This window comes from Helicoverpa armigera, chromosome 27 (assembly GCF_030705265.1).
Source record: "Helicoverpa armigera isolate CAAS_96S chromosome 27, ASM3070526v1, whole genome shotgun sequence".
NCBI classification, from domain to species: domain Eukaryota; kingdom Metazoa; phylum Arthropoda; class Insecta; order Lepidoptera; family Noctuidae; genus Helicoverpa; species Helicoverpa armigera.
This window is the reverse complement of record NC_087146.1, coordinates 5,601,289-5,621,969: the sequence shown is the minus strand read 5'-3', so window position 1 is coordinate 5,621,969 and position 20,681 is coordinate 5,601,289. Positions and strand designations below refer to the sequence as shown.

General features: G+C 34.1%; 1 protein-coding gene across 5 annotated transcripts in view; it reads left to right on the top strand.

Annotated features, from left to right (window-relative positions):
* Positions 1-12,581, top strand: part of LOC110369626 (CLIP-associating protein) — a 34,187-nt gene extending 21,606 nt beyond the window's left edge. For all 5 annotated transcript variants that reach the window (XM_064041954.1, XM_064041953.1, XM_064041952.1 and 2 more), the window contains 8 exons: positions 216-323; positions 751-830; positions 1,240-1,384; positions 2,051-2,148; positions 2,538-2,749; positions 3,360-3,506; positions 4,340-4,474; positions 6,197-12,581. In XM_064041954.1, coding sequence (XP_063898024.1) covers positions 216-323; positions 751-830; positions 1,240-1,384; positions 2,051-2,148; positions 2,538-2,749; positions 3,360-3,506; positions 4,340-4,474; positions 6,197-6,259 — 988 coding nt within the window. In that variant the 3' untranslated portion in view covers positions 6,260-12,581. The remainder of the gene's footprint in view (positions 1-215; positions 324-750; positions 831-1,239; positions 1,385-2,050; positions 2,149-2,537; positions 2,750-3,359; positions 3,507-4,339; positions 4,475-6,196) is intronic.
* The last annotated feature ends 8,100 nt before the right edge of the window (positions 12,582-20,681 follow it).

Below are 20,681 nucleotides of genomic sequence, written 5' to 3'. Positions count from 1 at the left end.
TACTTTCCTTAGGTATTCCCAAAAAAATGTCCTATGCGTAATTCTAATGGCGAAGCTACATCACAAGAGCCAAGTTTTATCAATATCAGTTTTTTGCTTGAAAAAGATACTCACCAACATTAACTTACTCAGACATTCGCCTTTATAATATTTATATAAAATTAGTACCAACTTATTCCATTACACATATTAACATATACATTACCCATTTGTAGTGAGGTGCTGAACCGCGCGGCGTCAGCCGACAGCTCGGAGGAGGCGAACAGTACGAAAGAGTCGTCGCCCGTGCCCGCTAACCATCGGATGGACTTCCAGCAACATGGGTGAGTACAGTAGCTTATTTTACTTTGACTTCTATATAATTGAAAGATTTTTACAAGGAAAATCTTGGCAAAAATATACTCAATACTCAATTCTTTATTAGCATTGAGTAAATATAGAAATGATTAAAAAAAATTGTAGCCAATCAAGGTGAACCTTTTTTTTCTTCGCATCGTTTCTTAAGTTTAGTATGTAACGAAAGTTTTTAAATAAATGCATGCAAAAATCAATGTAATGCATGCATGCAAATACAATAATAACAATTGCCTAATTCAATCATTGTTTTATTTGTCTAATTTCTATGTCTAAAAAAATTGTATCAATGTTGTTTGACATTAATTGTATACCTAACTAAATAGCGTACATTTATTACTTCGCCTAACCTTATATAAATCTCCATTTCTTAATGTTATGTTTAACCGATTGCAGGGAGTTTAACTCGAGTCAGCTGGGACGCGACAAGATCAGGCCGTACGAGACAGATGAAAACGGATATATTATTACTAAATGTAAGTTATTTATTACCACTTCAATCTAAATTATTATTTAAAAAGCTGAAGACTTTGTAATAATAATTTCCTGAGATTTGAAATAGTTTCTCAGAGTTTCTGTATCAAGTGAATAAATATATTGAGTTTGAGTTACATAGCTCATGTAACGGGGAATATTTTTTATTCGACTGCGGGAAAGTACACAGTAAGTAATAAAAAAAGTGTTTTTTTTTTTAAGACAATGATTATAAGAAGAATTATTAAAAGACCTCGTGACAAAGTCAAAGCCACCCGGATTGATCGATCTTAAGGTTAAGCAACAGTTAGCGCGGTCGGTCCGCGGATGGGTTACCATCTTATCATGACGAGTTTTTTTTTTAATAAAACCATACCTATTAAAAACTAATCATTTTTCTATCTTTTACAGCGGGTCTTCGAGAACCGGAAGTGTTAGAAGCACTATGCAAACTGGACGTATCAGCCGCCCCGCCCGAGCAGTGGGAGCGACTACTGCTCGCCACACACGAGATCCTCAAGTATGGAGACTGCAGGAAACCGCTCGAGTACTTCAAGTTAGTATATCTATATCATCTGGCTAGCCGGTTCCTTTAATGCTCCTCCGATTAATGCTCAATCCTTCTCCGTGTGAGAGGAGGCCGCAGCCCAGCAGTGGAACGATAAAAAGGCTATAGCAGTAGCCCGTTCCTATGTGAGCATGCTTCTGATGATGTTGCCCTTGCTAATTTGTCGGCTACGGCGGCTGTTCTCATATAAGGAGATCAGTCAGCTGCGCAGGACATATTATAGTGCACGAGCATTTGCGCAGACACAGGTGCACTCACTATTCCTTCACTTTCCTAGTGCGATAGGACGGAAATCCAACAGTTAGTATACACTAATATCGTCATCCAGTCGGCTTCCAGTCTAACTGGATGTAGCTGAGTACCAGTGTGCCACAAGTAGCGACTACCTATCTGACCTGCAACTCGGTTGCCTGAGCAACCCACGTTCCTTGGTAAGACTAGTTGCCAGACTTTCTTGGCTCTGACTACATGTAACGTCTGCTAAAGATGTTCAAATGACAGCCGCGACCCACCAATTCGATACTTCTGAATCAATTATGTAAAAAAAAGAAACATACTCTAATCACACCTATCTGCAATATTAACTTTAAAATTAACCACATAAGCAATTTCTTAGTTATAGCTCTTTAACATATTTTCTCATGTTTACTATAGGAACATAGTTCGCGTGGCGCTGGCGGCGTTATCAATAGAAGAGACTGCTGGTGATAAGGAGAATACTGAAAATGCCGGCAATGCACAACAAACCTCAGGTAAGTTTATACCACATTATAAAACTATTGTAAAGAAAATAGTTCTCACACAACTACTGGAAATAAATCAAGTTGAAGTGATATTCGTACTTATATAATTTGATTATCAAATACCTGCACATATTTACGTTCATAGGCACTACATTATATCAAGCGCCGATGATCTTTCCCATAAATGTTTGCCTTATGTGTTCTTGATTCATAATATCTTAAGTAATTCAATTTACTTTTATCAACATTATAAACATGGTCTAACAGTAAACTTCAATAACCTACTCATTTATTGATTTGCTTCCTGAAGATAGAATAATGACATAACCCTATTAGACTAGTACGCTTATCCACGGAAAGATATGTTATTATTACCAAAAATTCGTCAAATTTTCCAGGTTGGGGCACAGCAAACGAACGAGCAGCAGCCGAAGCAGTAAAAGTTCTCATCTGGCTCTGCCGCCGCCCCGAGACCCGGTCCCAGTGGCAGGACTACTTCGACCTGATCCTGCTGAAGCTCATCCACGCGTACGAGAGCCTCAACAAGGAGCTCATGCGGGCCGTCGAGGCCGGCATGCCGCATATAGCCAACGCTCTGCCCGCTGTACAGGTAATGTATGCCTTGCTAGCAGTGTTACCCACTTGCTGGAAGTTGTACTGTCTGTACCGAAGTAAAAGACTGTGAGGTTACTCGGGAAGAGTGTAGCTTTCTAATGGTTAAAGAATTTTTGAAATCCGTCCAGTAATTTCGGAGCTTTTGGGATGCAAACAAAGAAACAAAAATGTATATATTAGTAACGGATAATCAATTATGCATGTGCATCTTACATTCTATTGTAACTTGTTATGGAGTTTGTATAGAATAAGTTGTTGAACTGTAGAATATAAAGAGGAAAGATAGATTTATTTATTTAACTGTTTATGTACACAGATACACACAGTATTCAGACAAAAAGAAAAATAGAACAGATAGTACAAAGGCACAGCTTATTTCATTGTAATATTTGATTGTATTTTTGTTGGCATCGAATAGACTGAATATATTGAACCGAATATATCCATATTGAACCGATTTGGATTATTTTTTCGCAAGTTCAGATTAGTCGAAAAACAAATACAATGGGGCTGAATCAAAGTTAATTGCTAGAGTCTTATATACCTTATAAAGTAAAACTAAAAGTAAAACTAAACAATTTATGTATCTTTTATATTATTCCCAGGTGCTAGCTCTCCTGAAGCCAGTGATCCGCACCCGCGGCTACCCCACGTCGCTGTGTGCACTGAAGCTGGCGGCCGAAGTGGCCAAGGCCAGACCGCATGAGCTCACTGATGATCTCGTGCAAAACCTCATGGAGGGGATTGGACAGGTAACTAATATAATTATATTGCTTTATAATACCTATTTATATAAAAGAAAAACAAATAGTTACACTATTTATACCATCTAAGCTGAAAATTAGAGGGAAGGTTGCTTAGGCCCGGTAGAAGGCGATAGGATTTTTTGTCGCTGCCGTCTAATTACTGTCTCAGGATGTGGGTGAAACTGCGGACGAAAGCTAGTTCTATTATAAAATTTTTTCACAATAATATTGGTATTGGATACCAGTGTAACCAGGTGCATCTGAATACCAGTGTACTGCAAAGAACCACTGCCTTTCTAACCTTAACACAGTTACTTGGTGAACACTATACTTAGTAAGACTGGTTGTTATACTTTTTGAATACTTGTAACGACTGCCGAAGATGTCAAATGACAGTCGGAACCCGCAAATTTAGTGTTCACCCATTCACAGACCGACCACGCCAGGCGTTGCCTAAACATTTGATCAATGACGATTCGCGCGGCTGTGTTACTCATTGGTTTATGTTACTCATATAACTCACTAGCTTCTGCCAGCGGTTTCACCCGCATCCCGTGGGAACTACTTCCCGTACCGGGATAAAAAGTAGCCTATAGCCTTCCTCGATAAATGGGCTATCTAGCTAAAGAAATTTTCAAATCGGACTAGTAGTTCCTGAGATTAGCGCGTTCAAACAAACAAACAAACAAACAAACTCTTCAGCTTTATAATATTAGTATAGATTATTTTTCTGTATAAAAAGGACCCACAGCACGCTTGAGTGATATTAAAGGGGGACGATAGAAGGTTAAAGGATGATAATTTACAATAATTAATATTTTTATTTCTCACATTTCCAGTTAGCAGACCACCAGAACAGCGCGGTCCGCAAGGCGGCCGTGTTCTGCATGGTCGCCTTCACGTTCGCGCTGGGGGAAGAACGCATGCAGCCGCATCTCAAGCATCTGTCCGTCAGCAAGTACCGCCTGTTGCAGGTAACATACTTCTTTTTCCTCCTGCCCTCTTCCCAATTTTATTCATATGATTTATTTGCATTCCACAATGTATAAAGTAGGTGTTACAGTTAGGCTTAGAGCTAGGTACAATTGTGGACCCTGTAAGGCACAGCAAAATAAAATAAAACTTACAACTAAAATTATTATTATTAAATCTATAGAAAAAAATATATATGAAAATACAACAATTGACTTATATTCTTATAGGAGACTCGACAATAAGCTATAAGGATACAATTAAATAACATGTATTTGCTAATAATATAAAAGAAAAAAAAATACTGTAAGGTCGGAAGGTGTGATGTGTTGTTATGTGGTGTGTTGTGTGTAGACTATATCTTTATCATTCATGTATTCGTTTATTATTTGTGGTCGGCGCAATATGTCATCCTCTTCCATTTTCCCCTGTCACTCGTCATACTGACACTCACTCCCTTCCTATTCATGTCATCTTTCAGGCCAACCATCCATCTTTTCTTAGGTCTTCCTCTTCCTCTCCATCCATCTACATTCATATTTTTAGCACACACTTACTACCACTACAAACTCCCTATGTACTACCACTATATATTCACCAGAAATTATTATACTTGAACATCACTTAATTTTGCAGTACTTTGCAGAAATTACGTATCTGTATGATAATATAATTGTTTAATTCAAAACATTTATTCAATAATTGTCAAAATTTAAAAAAGATATACAAGCGATTATATTAAACATATAATATTTGCATTTTTTTGATAATTGGTTTTCTTTCCTAGTAGTATTAGTAATTTTTGTTTCTTTTTGAAAAAAAAAATGTATTTATTTATTTATTTATTTATTTCTGGCCAACCAACAATTGTATATACTGATACATTATACATAACAAGAATTCTTATAGCTATGGTTAGTATTACAATTACTTATAGGTTAGCACCTCATGCCCCAATGACAATAATACGCGTTACATAAACATTGAATTTAAAAAACAGGATTAAAATAATTAAAAACCAAGGAACAATGAACACAATTACAACCGAAATTAGGTAAATACATAAAAACAAAACAACAAAAAAATAATTAAAATAAAATAAAAGTCAAAACATTGGAGATTAAGTTACATCAAGAAAACTTACACAAAAACAAAATTAAACCAATAAACAAAGGAAATAGCATAAATTACAAATTATCAAGTGTTATTCTGCGGAACTTGCCAAACGAGTCAAAATGCACATCTATGAGATCGCTGTAACCATTTAGCAGCTTACAGAGTCGTGGAACAACAGAGCTCGTGCCAAGAACTGTTCTACGCGAAGGAGGGTACAAAGGAGTAATGGGAGTACGAGGGATGTACTTAGTTATTAGTTCTTCTTTCCTTGTCTTGTCATTCTCTCATTTGTCTCTTTGTAATTAACTTTGTTTGTTGTAATTAAAGTTTTTTTTTTGGCAAAATGTAACGACTGTAAAGGATGTGGTTGCCTATAACTGGGAGCGCACACTGGATCTGATTTATATGAAATGATTTAGCGCAAGACGGCTGGCAGGAGCTGGATGCGAGAAGCCGAAAATCGATCTCAGTGGCGTGCACTTGGAGAGGCCTATGTCCAGCAGTGGACTGCGATAGGCTGATGATGATGATTTGACCCATTTAATTGTGTTTATCCTGTTGGCAATCCTAAATAAATTCTAGCCTCATAACATAATTCTTCTCCACAGGTATACATAAGCAAGCAGCGCGAGGAGGGCGGTCGCTCGGGCGGCGGCGCGGCGCCCACGTAGCGCCGGCGACCTCGCGCCCGCACGCGCACGCGCAGCACGCAGACACAACACGAGTAACCACTAGCCATTAGCCATCAGTGTGTCACCACGGTCGTATGTAAGTACGGGGAAGCGTAGCTGTGATTGCGTAGCTACGAGGTTACGTAGATGTGTAGATGTGTGTCTACGAAATTGCGTAGCTACGTAGTTATGAAGACTTGTGACTAAGCGGTTGCGTAGCTGTGTAGATATTGAACTACGTTGCTACGCAGTTACGTAGGTATGTAACTACGTAGCTACGTGGCTACGCAAGAGATGTGACTACGTAGTTACGCGGATACATGACTATCAGCCAGTTCCTTCATCAAAAGTAAAAGCTAAAGAATTTCATGACGCAAAAGTAGCGGTCAAATTCGTGTTTTCTATTAGTTTTGCTGTTACTTTAGCCTTGAAAAAACGAATTTGGCCGTTTTACTTTTAGTTTATGACATTACTTTGGCTTTTACTTTTGATGAAGAAACTGACTGTAAGTAGCTACATGGGTACGTAGATATGTGACTACGCCGCTACGTAGCTGTGTAAATATATGACTACGAAACTGCGTAGTAACGTGGTTATGCAGAATTCTGACTTCGTTGCTACGTAGCCACGCGGTTATTCAGAAATGTGACTACATATAGCTCCGTAGTCATTGTAGCAACATAATGAAATAGCTACACTCTTACACGTGGCTACTAATCACCGTGGTGATATAGAACTACTCCTTAATTGTGTGTAATAGTTAGTATTTGTAGTTATGTTATGTCTTTCTATCAAGCCAGAAGCTAAGTTCTGATAACAAAATTTTTGTAATATTTCCCCTTTTTTATTGTTTTGAAAATACTTTACTGAATATCTAGACATACCTAACTTAATGACTTCTCGATCACTATCTGTTACACACAGTTAAGGCTAGTCCGAGGCGAAAAACGGCTAAAACAATGCAGTTATTAAAAGAAATCTTCCAAATACAAACCCATAGGTTTTCCACAGTGTTACAGTTTATATTCCCAGTATGTATGAAAATAGAGTTTTTTGAAAATTCCCTACAATTTTGTATTTATTTTTTCAAAATGAGCAATGGGTCGGTCGGTACAGTAAATTGTATGTATGGTTTATATAGTACTTGTATTAAACTATAATTTCTTTTGCACATAAATTAATTTTATTGGTCGCTTTGGACCTTTTCAAAATTGTTACGACAAAACTGATAAACGCATTTATAAACAAACAAGAAATATACTAGTTAATACAAGTATTAAAATCAAAAAACCTCAAAATTCCGTGTAAATTTTAACCGACTTCCCAAAAAAAGGTTCTCAATTCGGATGTTTTTTTTTTTTCTCTACATCAAAATATTATAAAAGTGTACGCGTGATAAATCAAAGACTGGACTAAAGAGCGCGAAAGTGATTTTGAACTGTATATTGATAGTAATAGGGGCGAGATTTCTATGTTTTTTGTATCATATACTTATTGTATGTAAAACTTTGGTATAAGTATGTGTAGGACTGCCTATGTATGTATTTCGGCTTGGCGAGAGCAAAAAAGTAGTAAAAATCTATTAGGAAAACCTTATTTTTTGTGAAGTAAAAATCTTCAGAAAAATACTGGATATAATATCATTGTTTTTTAGGAATCTACTTTGTAAAATATGGGGTTTTTAATATGTAATTTTCAAGTTAATTGGGTAGGATGGGAATTCCCATTGCACCCAGTTTTCCTTTAATGGCACGATAAGATGCAGGTTAGTCAAATTGTGAAAAATAGATCATGTTATTAAACCGAGCTTTCGCTTAACGCTTTTGGAAAGCTTGTATATGAGTATGTGTCAAATCGACGAATAAAATGATTGTAATATCATGTGTAAGAATGTTCCAAAACTACTATTGTTTTTGGTAGAAAAATGTATTATTTATCTTCAATTGATTAATGGGTTTACCTTATAAATTGATAATTCAATAGTCTTAAAATACGTTTCCAAAGTATATTTTTTTGTTCTTACTATTGACATTTATTTTCTTCTTGAATTTTTCTAGATTTTGTAAAATCTAAAATTAAATTAAAAAGCACATTTTCAGATATATTTGTCACCAAATAACATGCTTAACCAAAGTGAGTGTGAATCTCGCCCCTCTAGTAAGGTAGTCAGCGGTGTTGTATAAAAAACAAACTTTATCGTCGTTTGTACAGGCGTTTTGTATATGTGTGAAAGCATTTCGATGTTGTGAAATGTGGTAAAATGACCACAATTTAGAAAAAAAAATTGGGGCTTTTTTTTGTTAATTCCCATTTCATCCAGTTAATGGGAATGGGAAAATTTTACAGTGAAGAAAGTGTTTAGTGGTCTTGCTGGGATAATAATGTGTGTTCTGTGGTCATTTTACTACATTAAAAGTGCTGTCAATATTGGTAATAAGCTCTGCAAAATGATGTAAAGATTTTCGGCTTGAAATGTGTAAGAATTAAGGTATAGAGAAGGGTATTAATTTACAAGATAGAAATCATTCCTAGGTACCATTCCCCGTTCGGAATATATTTTCCCATAACATGGAATGGGAATAAAATTTATTCCCATTGTTCGATCTACCCATACTGAAAGTATAATCATGTATTTATTACAGTAAGGCCCAGGTTCACCGACAAGATAAACAGCTGTTTTAAGGAAACTGAAGTTTTCGCTGTCAGTGAATTTGGACCTAAATTGTTTTCCTGTCTGTTATGATGTGTGTGTGCCTTTTCGCTAATTGTTGAATTATTTCATGTGAAAAAAACATAATAATCATGAATCAAAATGTTTTGATTTAAAATCGTGAGTTTTACACTCCTGTTGAAAACTGTATTAAGTTTTTGATATTCCTATCGCCTGTTATTCCTTACAATGACAGTAGTCATTGTGTACGTCACATGGAGTGTCATTAATACACTTCGCGTTACACCGTCTGATATTAACTTAGAGATATGCTTACTAATATCTCTTCATTACATTATTAATGACTTTTCCTGTGTGGAACTTTACAGAAATAAGCAGTTCCCAATTTAGCTAGACCCCGTTGCGCCTACCAGTTCAATATTTATCTCAATCTGGAAGAACTCAATAGTAAAAAAACTAGATTCCCATTTCATTGGAATATTTCCCAGTTCAACCAGGTATTTCCAAAGTGATATTTTTAGTATCTGTAGGCCCAACAATGAATAAGTCTTCGAAAAAATAAGACAGAAAAATATTTTTTCCCGATCAAGTGACAAAATAGTATAACAGTCTGCCTTAAGTAGGAATAATGTTAAAAAGAAATGTTAAAAACTAACTTATCTTAAAACCCGACAAATAGGAAAGAGTTAACATTTGTTGGTAATGATATTTTTTATGATATAATTAAAAATAAAACGTGGATTTTAATCACTGTTCGATTCACATTTAAGTTTTTGGTGTTCATCGCCAATTTTGGATATAAAAATTAGACCTTTATTTCCAATTATTATCGCCATTTTTTGAGATTAAAAAGTGCTTGTGGACGACCCAATTAGAATTCCCAGTTAACCCAATTCCCATTGGTTGGGTGATTGTAACCCAATTCCCAGTAATTGGGCCATTGTAACCCAATTTCCCATTGGTTGGGTCCTTCAGAAACACGACGAACGACTAACGACATTTTAACGACTAAACGCAGCGATTTTTTTTGTTGTTAATAACTGATTTAAAAACGCATATATCTGTGTACATAAGAACTTGATAAGATGGCATTTGTAATGAGAAATTACAGTTTTTTAGTGTGAAAAAGATATTTAGGGTGACTGGTAACATTAGTGGCCGATACTCATGATTACAAACCACTTTCCCAGAGAACTGTTACAGCCTTTTTATCGTCCCACTGCTGGGCTGCGGCCTCCTCTCACACGGAGAAGGATTGAGCATTGATCACCACGCTTGCTCAATGCGGATTGCTGATTCCCAGAGAAGTTATTTTTTATTCTCATTAGTTTTATCACAATAAACATAAAAGCTGCTTTAAATTTTGAACTTTGTGTGATGGGAATAAAAATAAAGTTCCTTTGGGAAAGTTATTTGTAATAATGAGTAAAATCACGTTTTAAAGTATCGGTAACTAATTACCAGTCATTCTATATAGTAGGTTAATAATATCAAGAAGTTATATAAATACATTTTGGTAATCACAGCTGTCTTTTTCACACTAAAATAACTGTGTTTATATGTAGTTTGGCTGCGAAAAAGACATGTTATTTTGAGACTGGGAGGTTGTATAAAATGCTTTGAATTTCTGGTATGTTACGATCCGTTATGTGGCGGTTTTTACCGCAATTTTGTTAACTGTCTTATTTCCAAAGTTAGTAATTGTCTTAACTCTTTATTTTGTATCGAAATGTGGGCTTTTTGGTGAGGAATTTTGGCAGTAACTTACATATTTAACAATATCATGACTCTGTTAAATATTGTCGTCAGTAATTTCAAAAATTATTGCACATTTTTTTTCTACCAAAATTTTGCCAATAACCTGGCAATACTAACTCGGTGTTGCCAACACACCTCGCCAAAATTACCCCGCGAGATTAACACGACATAACTCACAAACTATTTTATATTTAAAAATTAAAAAAGCATTTCATCACTTTTGTTTACATAACGCTTGCATAATTTTAAGCGGTTAATTTTTGAGTTTAAAATTGCAAAAATGGCTTGTATGTTACAATTTGATATGTAAAAATATGTGGTCGATTGTACGAATGTTTTAAGGGTAAATTTTGAATGCTAACTGCCTACTGTAACTGCCGTCGTCTGAATGAAAACAATTGCTATTTGAGAGTGACTGCACTTACTGCCGCTTCGATCCAAAACGGTTTCATGTAAATACATACAAACCAGTAGTTGCAGCAGTTGATATTTAAAACGTTCCTTAAACATTGTTGTCTTGTAAAAATACTGGATATGTAAACTAAATTGTGTCAGCCATTTTTGGTATAATAAACTCGAGTTTTGTTTTGTAACGTATATTTATCATTTTGTATACTTTTTCATTGTAATATATATATGTATGTTATGTACTTGTAGCGTTTGCTGGCGGTGTGAAGGTTAGGCCGTTTCGCCAAATTCAGTGTTTTAAAATAATGTATTGAATCTCAGTTTATTTCGACGCTTTAAATGTTGTGTGTTTTTGATAATGGCTTTTTTTACTTTTAAGATTTTTCTGTCACTCTTGAATTGTTTTAAAGTTAGGTTAAAGCCAAGAAGTTGAAAACTTGACTTTAACCAACTTTCACAAAAAGGTTGTCACAGATTTAACCACCATATCATAAAAAAGTTTGAATACTTGATGTCCTTTTTAACCGACTTCCCAAAAAGGAGGAGGTTCTCAATTCGGCCGGTATATTTTTTTTGACACATACAGTAATAGTTTAATAATTTGGTACATTTGGGAGTTCGTTTTTCTATATTCTAAAAGTAGAAAAGATATTATGAAAAAACACAGAATCCTGCACATCGCTTCACCACTATATGTTTTAAAACACTGATGTCTGTTTGTTGCTGAATGCGTACTAACATGAACCGTGGTGCGTTTAACGTTGTCATATTTATAGTAAAAATGTATTTTTGCCATTTTTTTAGCATTTACTCGGAAATTCTAAGTAGGTGGTGTTAGTCATTTTTGATGTATTTTCTTTGACTTTTTTTTTTCTTCAGAAAATCTGTAACATAACATGGTATTTTTTGTATTTTCCGTCGTGAACATAGTCTTGAAAATAGATAATTTAATAGTACAGGGGTACCGAAAGTTTTGCGCAGTTGATAGCTGTCAGTTTTCAAAGAAATTGGTGGGCTAGGCAGATGATGAAATCTAACAAAGTATGGAATTTGTGAATGGTAAATAGAAATTAAATACATGTGTTTTTTCTTGAATAATGTTAATACCTACAGTTTTGTGACTAATTTATTATGTAGTTTAACATATTTTTATCTGACAATGTTAAACGTAACATGTTTGAGAGATTCATCAAAGATGTTTAGGCTTGTAAATTAGGAACAATTTTGAAATTACAGTGTTTTAGAAGGATTTTTTTTTTGTTTATTTTAGCTGAAAAATGTTTGAACATTTTTGATGAAAATTCGCCATGTTGTATGCAAATGTATTTATGTATAAGAAGTGCATTTAAAATATATAATAATGCTTGAGTACGAGTGACGTTGTGTCAAAATGTCGTAATTACTTACTGTATTTAAATTTATAATTAATAATTATTGATTATTAATGTACGATAGTTATGAATAAAAATGATTTTTAAGCCTTTATGTTTTTGTTTTATTTGAAAATTGGTGTACCTAATAAAGAATAAGTACCTATCTCTCCAACTTTGCAGAATCGAGCCCCAGTCGGTTGACTCGAATTCCACTGAAAGCAAAAGCGGAAGTGTGACGGTGAGCCGGATCAGGCCAGAAATCTTTTAATAAATAAAATTTTACTAGTACTCAGACTTGATGATAAAGATTAATATAATAATTCTCCAAAGCAATATAAACAATAATAATTGCATACTTTTTTTTATTCATTATCATTCTCAAATGTCATACCGTCTTAAATTGGCATATCACTACAAATTGGCCATGTACAAGTCGGTGACATGATATTGGATGCACCCAATACAATACCGCCTTTTTCTTTTTTTTATGAGCGGTTGCTCAGTAAACAAGACAGCTCAGACAGTAAACAAGACTTCTTCATCGACCTTCATTTTCAAACAGACGTTATCCCAGCACGAAAACGCACGTATGAACTAGCACTTGAAGTCTTGATGAAAGAGTTAGGTAGGTATATGAAGAGGATATCAGAAATAAAACCAATATCAAACAATTCACATTATTTATTAAAACTTATAATAAACACAACGAATCAGTCGGCCAAAAGAATACTTATTTACTGAACAGCAAGCGTGCTTACACAAACTAACTTCTGGTACAAACGCCAGCAGGTCAACCTACGCGAATCTGTCAAATTCTACCAATCGAATATTACCTTCCACTATTGTGATAAAGTGCAGGGCCTCGATTCTCCTAAGTTAATAATGTCAAAATCAAATAGAAATCAAATCGTAATATGATCGTAATAGCAGTTTTAACCATATCGGGCATTCTGCTACTAATAAAAGACCAATCGTATTCGATTGACATTTGATTGGTGTGCGATTGGTCTGCTATTTTGATGAGTTTGGTCTATACGGTAGTTTGCTGTACAATCATTTTGCAATCGTAAATCATTTGCAGACAAAATGATTCATTATTGAATGAAAGAAAAGGATAAAAACGTTTATTTCAAAGAAAAAATAGCGGAATGCCACATACGCTTCAATCGTAATCGAGTCGGGATTGGATCTCAGTCGAATCGAGTCGAACGTCAATCGAATGGCGCTTAAGTAAAATTAGGAGAATCGGGCCCCTGGAGTGGAGTATACGGACTAGCAAGCGCAGCGTAGGACGTCCACCAACAAGGAGGACAGACAACCTTATAAAGGCCGCCGGAAGACGCTGGATGCAGGTCGCCTCCAACAGGAGATCTAAGGGGGAGGCCTATGTTCAGCAGTGGACGTCCTATGGCTGAGATGATGATGATGATTGTGATAAGGTTGAAAATCTATTGAAGATATTTGACAAATAGAGGTAGGTTGATATTCTGTCGTCTGTACATTAGTTAGATACAAAAACTGCACTTGTAATACAAATTCATTGATTCAAATATTTTGTCGTGATTTTATATAAAATGAATTGGCAAATATATGAAGGTGTTATAATTTATTATGCGGGATGGTACGAGAATAGTGAATTTCGCCTGTCATAAGCCCCACCAAAGCGGAAAAGTTTTAAACAACTAATAGAAGACTAGAAACTAAGGCGTATACATTAGTATGAATGTGATTGCTAATGCAGTTTTTTGATAATGCTAGCTCTTATGTACTATACTCTATCCACGGAAGCAAGAGTTAAAAGGTAAACAAAGAATGACACTTTTTCAAGATGGCGGTATAACCCGACCGATGACAAAACGTCACATTTTTGTGTAAAATGTTCGCAGTATCTGTGATTTTGTCATCGGTCGGGTTATACCGCCATCTTGAAAAAGTGTCATTCTTTGTTTACATTTTAGCTCTTGCTTGGATAGAGTATAGTTTGTTTGTCTGTTTAAGCACCAGTGATATGGATACGCCTGTTAGTGTCTGCCACGTTAGAACTTGTAGATCTGAACGAACCTTAATTCCCTATGACAGTAAACAAAAAACAAAAGTCGTAAAATTTCATGCAACACAAAAAAAGTCTTATTTTGTTCCCTTGTGTTATCTTTAATGTAATTTATTCTAAATTTGTATTGTAATTAATTATTTAACTTATACCGATTGTTTTTTTTTTTCCATAGTTTTGACTGCAGTAATGGTATGGTAAATAAGTATAACTCTGTAACTTATTGTAAATGGTGTGCATACCCTGTAAGTGACATATTCACACAGTAAATACTTACGTAAGAAATTTTGTAACTATACTTGTTTTTGTGAATATGTTGTTGGTTTGCCTTTAAAATAAATGAAATGAAATGAAATATGACAGCGAAATTCACTTCCCACCAAAAACGTACGTTGTGCAAAAAAGTTTTTAATTATTGTATAACAAGTCACACTCACACATCTATATACTACACACATACAGTTACAATTTCTCTAAACATATAGATATACATATAATTTAATATATTTATTGTGCTTTTTAAAACTAATGGCACTTGCAGATTTGTGTTTCAAACTATTGAAGAGCAATGTGGGGTCTTTATGTTTTCTATGAGATTTCAAAATAATTTGCAAAAAAATATAAAATAATTTCTAATACTGTACCAAAAAATTCAACAAAAATAAAAAATCGGTAAAAAAAACTTTTAAGTCAAACGGTTTTATCTTATGTGCACTGAAAACTAGAAAATAAAAAAATAGTTACTTACCTGTCAACCTACGTAGGTGGTCTTGGTCATATTAGACTAAAATAAAAACGTGGGGCCCATTAACTGTTGCTGTAGTACTTTCTTCTAGAGGTATAATAGGTGTGGATTGCATCGACTTACTATAATCGTAACTGGAGATTTTGACAATCAATAATCAGCCGTAGCGGCTTCACCAGCGAACGCCGAGCTCATGATCTACCAAAGTATAAAGATATGCTTTGCCATAGGTAGGATTTCAGAGGGGCCCCACGTTTTTATTTTAGTCTAATATGACCAAGACCACCTACGTAGGTTGACAGGTAAGTAACTATTTTTTTATTTTCTAGTTTTCAGTGCACATAAGATAAAACCGTTTGACTTAAAAGTTTTTTTTACCGATTTTTTATTTTCTAGTTTTTAGTATTTAATGAAAATGCCTACCGAATATTCCTCATTCTATCTAATTCATTTAGTGCATCATTATTACACGGTCTCTTACCTGATAATTTATTACAATCTAATTTGTAAAAAAGTCATTTTTTTTAACGACACCAAAAATCATCAAGTGACCCCTCCCTGGGTCAGCAGCGGTAAGGGAGTGCCAGACTCTTACTGACTAAAAATAGTTATGTTTCGTCGTAGGCCTTTTATGTACCAGGGCCACGGTAACTCTTTCGAACAATCCCGCAGCCCAGGCAGGCCTTGGCCCTGTTGGGCCTTGCTGGGGTTGCTGACAGTATTCTACTTGTGAAGCCCTTTCATTTGATACCCATATTGAGGGGGTTGTGGAAAAATATGTAATCCGCCATTTTGTGCCGGCGGCCATATTAGATTTACAATGTTATTGATATTACTATATTGTATTGTCATCGAAATAAAAGGTGTATACAAAATTTCAGATTAATCTGTTGACAGGAAGAGGGTGTTTGAATTACTAAATTGGACCCAAGAATAAAACAAACGGGATGAGCTAAATAAAACTGTTTAAAAATTTGTTATCAGCCATTTGGTAGCGGCGGCCATCTTAGATTTCAATTTTGCATAGTAAATTATATTCTACTTGTTGAGACCTTTCATTTGATACCCATGTTGATGGGATTGATAAAACCTAAGTTACCCGCCATTTTGAAGAGGCCGCCATCTTGGATTTGAATTTTATATAGTACATTGTATTCTACTGGTTGAGCACTTTCATTTGATACCCACATTGACGGGATTGATAAAACCTACGTTATCCGCCATTTTGTACCGGCGGCCATCTTGGATTTGCAATGTTATTGATATTACTATATTGTATTGTCATCGGAAATAAAGGTGTGTACCAAATTTCAGATCAATCTGACAACAGGAAGGCACTGAAATTTCAATTTCTAAATTTGACCCAAGAATGAATAAATAATAAATAAAACAAACGGGGTGAGCTAAATAAAACCGTTTAAAAAATTGACCCCGCTACTAATATTCGGGGTTTTACAAACTAATGTACTGTAAAATAAAGCATAGAACAGTGCAGAGAAGAAAAAAATATAGTGTCCTAATTTTCAATACAATAATATACTTAAAAAATATATATATTTACAAAATAGGAATCGCAAACGAAGATATATTTTGAGCGAAACAACGGAATGAAAAGAGGAATGACAAAATATTATAAATGCAAGTTTTAATTTTCTTTTCTTTTGGATACAAAGATGGCAGTGATTATTCAATTTTATCCAAATCATTGCCAAGAAAAGTCTTATTAAGAAAATGAAGCGAAAGTTCAGCACAAATTATAACTAGAAAAAATATTGAGTTTCGTTTCAGGAACAGCAAAAAGTAATAAAAAATAAATGACCCCAAATGACTGTCAAAAGGGGTCATTAGCTAAAATAAACATATTTTAACTTTTTGAGACCCAGTTGCACCATTTAATTATAACGATAACCAAACCATAACCAGCCGTATACTTGCCCATTGGTCACATCGGCGATTTGACAGCTGAAAATGGTTCGGTTATCATTATAGTTAAATAAATGGTGCAACTCACTATAAGAATATTATATTTTGGAAATAATGCAGAAAAAATAATGTTATGAATTTGTAGACCCTTTTAAGACTAGATGAAAAATAGAAAATCTTTGTATGAGAATAGGATCGGAATAAAGGCTAAAAAGAGATCAAACTTAGCGCCTTACTTAAATAAAATACACACTAAAAAATATTGTTATACTTAAAGCTATTAAGTGTTTTTTCAAAAAATATTGAATTTGAACAAGGTACCAAGAAGTGGCTGATTATTACAAAAATAAGTTTTGGGATTTAAAAACTTCAGATGAAGATGAAAATAATATATTTTTTTGTATTTTTATTCTTTTTACTTTGTGTTAATATATACCAGTAATATGTCTGACCCCAAATGATCAGGGCACCATTTCTGTCACCAAAATTCTTGTAAAAGGATTTCATCTCAGTTATGTAGACGCCAGCAGATCAACCAACCCGAACTGTCAAATTTTAGCAATCAAACATTAACCTTCCACTATTGTGATAAGGTTGAAAATCTATTGAAGAAATTTTACAGATTGATTCTTCCGTAAAGTAAAAAGATTAAAAATACAAGAAAAAACCTAATAACATCGAAAAATCTAAATAATTTCGAAGGTACAAAGTAGTCACGAATACAAATATTTTTGTTTTGTGCTTTTTCTTATTATTTTTAAATTTTAACACACCCTAAACTATGTAAAGCTATTCACGAGATTTTTACACACATACAAACACTTTTCTTACATATATACCTTATTTATTTAATAGTGGAAAAGCATATACTCATGTACGTGTAGTTTTTATAGGAAAATAAAGCTAAATACTGGCGCGTTAAAGCTATATGACCCCCGAATGACCCCAATTGGCCAAACCTTCTTACTTAGACCCCATTATTATTTTGAATATAGATGTTAATTTTGGGCCATATACAGACTTCTATAAGGGATGCTTGATCATTGACCCCGTTTCACCAAATCTTAAGGGTAGGGATAATATAGCTATTACAAATAGAATTTCACTAATAATATTTTTGTTTAAAAATTAAGTTTTTTAAGAGATCAATACTATTGGCAACCAGAATTTACTTTTTAAGTATTTTTCATAGTAGTTAGATAGTAATAAATATTCTCATTATTTTTTTACTTTTAAAAGTAAGCTATGGTTGCTATAGTTTTGCTGTCATGTCACATACGAGATTCATTTACAAGAAAAATATTATTAGTGAAATAGTTATTTAAACTAAAACACTTAAATATAAGCACACAGATCTTGGATTTTCATTAATTTGTGGTGAAAATTTTGTTGATTAGCTACAACTCAGCCTCTTGAAATGTACGTTAGAACAATTTTATATTTTTCTACTAAATATCATGTTTTCTGAGGCTGAAAATTTTCCTTTATTCCGTACATTTTTCACAGCACAACTGAATATCAAAAACTTTTAGAAAATCCACCGTTTTTGTTAAAGTGCTGAATAAATTTGTGCCTTCGTTGTAACTCTGCCTAAATCTATTATTATACAATTCTAACAAAAAATACTATATTTTACTAATTCTACTATTTTATGTACATTTGATGGCAACATTCAGCTATGTAGCTAAGCATTGAGAGTGCTCGGCTTATATTTGTAGACCCACGGAGGAAGGAAATATAGCGGAGATGCCATAAGGAAGGTAGGACAGGCGCCTTCTTGTAGGTCAAGCAACGTACGGTAGGCGTGATCAGTTACTAGAACTAACGAGACGTTCGGGTTCCTTGTCAAATCGAAACTAATTGAATTTTTCTTGATTGATTGGTAATTTTATTTTGAAAAGAATGGGCGGTTTCCATGTAAAAACCAGCCAAGTGCGTGTCGGACTCGCGCACGAAGGGTTCCGTACCATAATTTATATAACGGACAAAAAAATCACATTTGTTGTATGGGAGCCCCCCAAATATTTATTTAATTCTAGTTTCCAATATTTGTTGTTATAGCGGCAGCAAAGATTACACCATCTGTGAAAATTTCAGCTCTCTATCACGGTTCATGAGATACAGCCTGGTGACAGACGAGCGAAAACAATAGGGTCCCGTTTTACCCTTTGGGTACGGAACCCTAAAATTATGGAAAATGTAGGGTGGAGCTAGTAACGTTCCTTGGCACCCTAACACCCGCATGTTGTCGCGCTACTTTCTTAAGAGATTTTGCGTTATGACATCTCTGCTAGTCATTTTGTTTTCCATGGGTAAGCCCAAATTCACTGACAAAAAAAACTTCAGTTTTCTTAAAACAACTGTTTTATATAAATTTTTAAGCATTTTTTTTTAAATATACAGTTTTTTTTAAGAAAAAAACGGACGTTTATTTTGTAGATGAATTTGGGTCTTGGGTGTTTAAAAAAAACGATTTTAAAAGGCTTAAGTTTGAGAAATTATAACTAAATTCTATATCAGTGCATTTTTACTGGCAAAATTATTATATTAATTGACAAATATGTACATACATAGTTAGCTTCCACTAGCTGTGAACATCCCGTGGGAGCAACTTCGCGCACCTGGATAAAAGCCAATAGCTCTTCTCAATAAATGGGCTATCTAACACTCTGAAGGAATTATTCATACACTCTTCAGCTTTATTATATTATATTAGTATAGCTAATTATTTTGCCCCTTTCTTCCTAATTTAATTTTTATCTTGAGACCAGTAGGACAGAATAACTGGGATGAGGAGGTCAGTTAGGGCAGTCGCTCCTTGTAAAGCACTGGTACTCAGCTACATCCGGTTAGACTGGAAGCCGACCCTAACATAGTTGGGAAAAGGCTTGGGAGATGATATTTATATATTTGTCAATTAATATAACAATGTATACAAAATCTATTTTAAATTGAAACATCAAAAGTTTTACTTAAACTATTGAACATCAATGCTTATAACGCTATGGCATATAAAATTCTTTAATAATTCTAAATAATTTTAACTATTTTTTACTAAATAGTTAATAATAAATGAATTTTAATTTATTTTAAAGCAATCTGTATTTCGAGCTTAAATATTATTTACTAAACTGTGCCCCGGCATTGCTTGCTTATACAAACAAATATAAGCCAACAGCATTCAATAATATAGCATTTTTTTCGGTCCAGCAGTTCTGTAGATACGCACGCACAAACTAACAGATTTCATATACTTTATAATATTAATGTTTAGATTATATAGGCTTGCAGATTACAATATAAACACTTATTATTTAATTTATTATTTAGTTTTAGTGTCTGTATGTATTGCTATGTAATATTTTTTATCACAGTGTCGTGTATGAGATAAGGTTGTGTTCACACTTGCGATTTTTAGTTGCAATCGATATTTATATAATTTGAAGAATATTTTTATGTCAAAGAATTTAAAAGAATAATAAATAATATTAGAA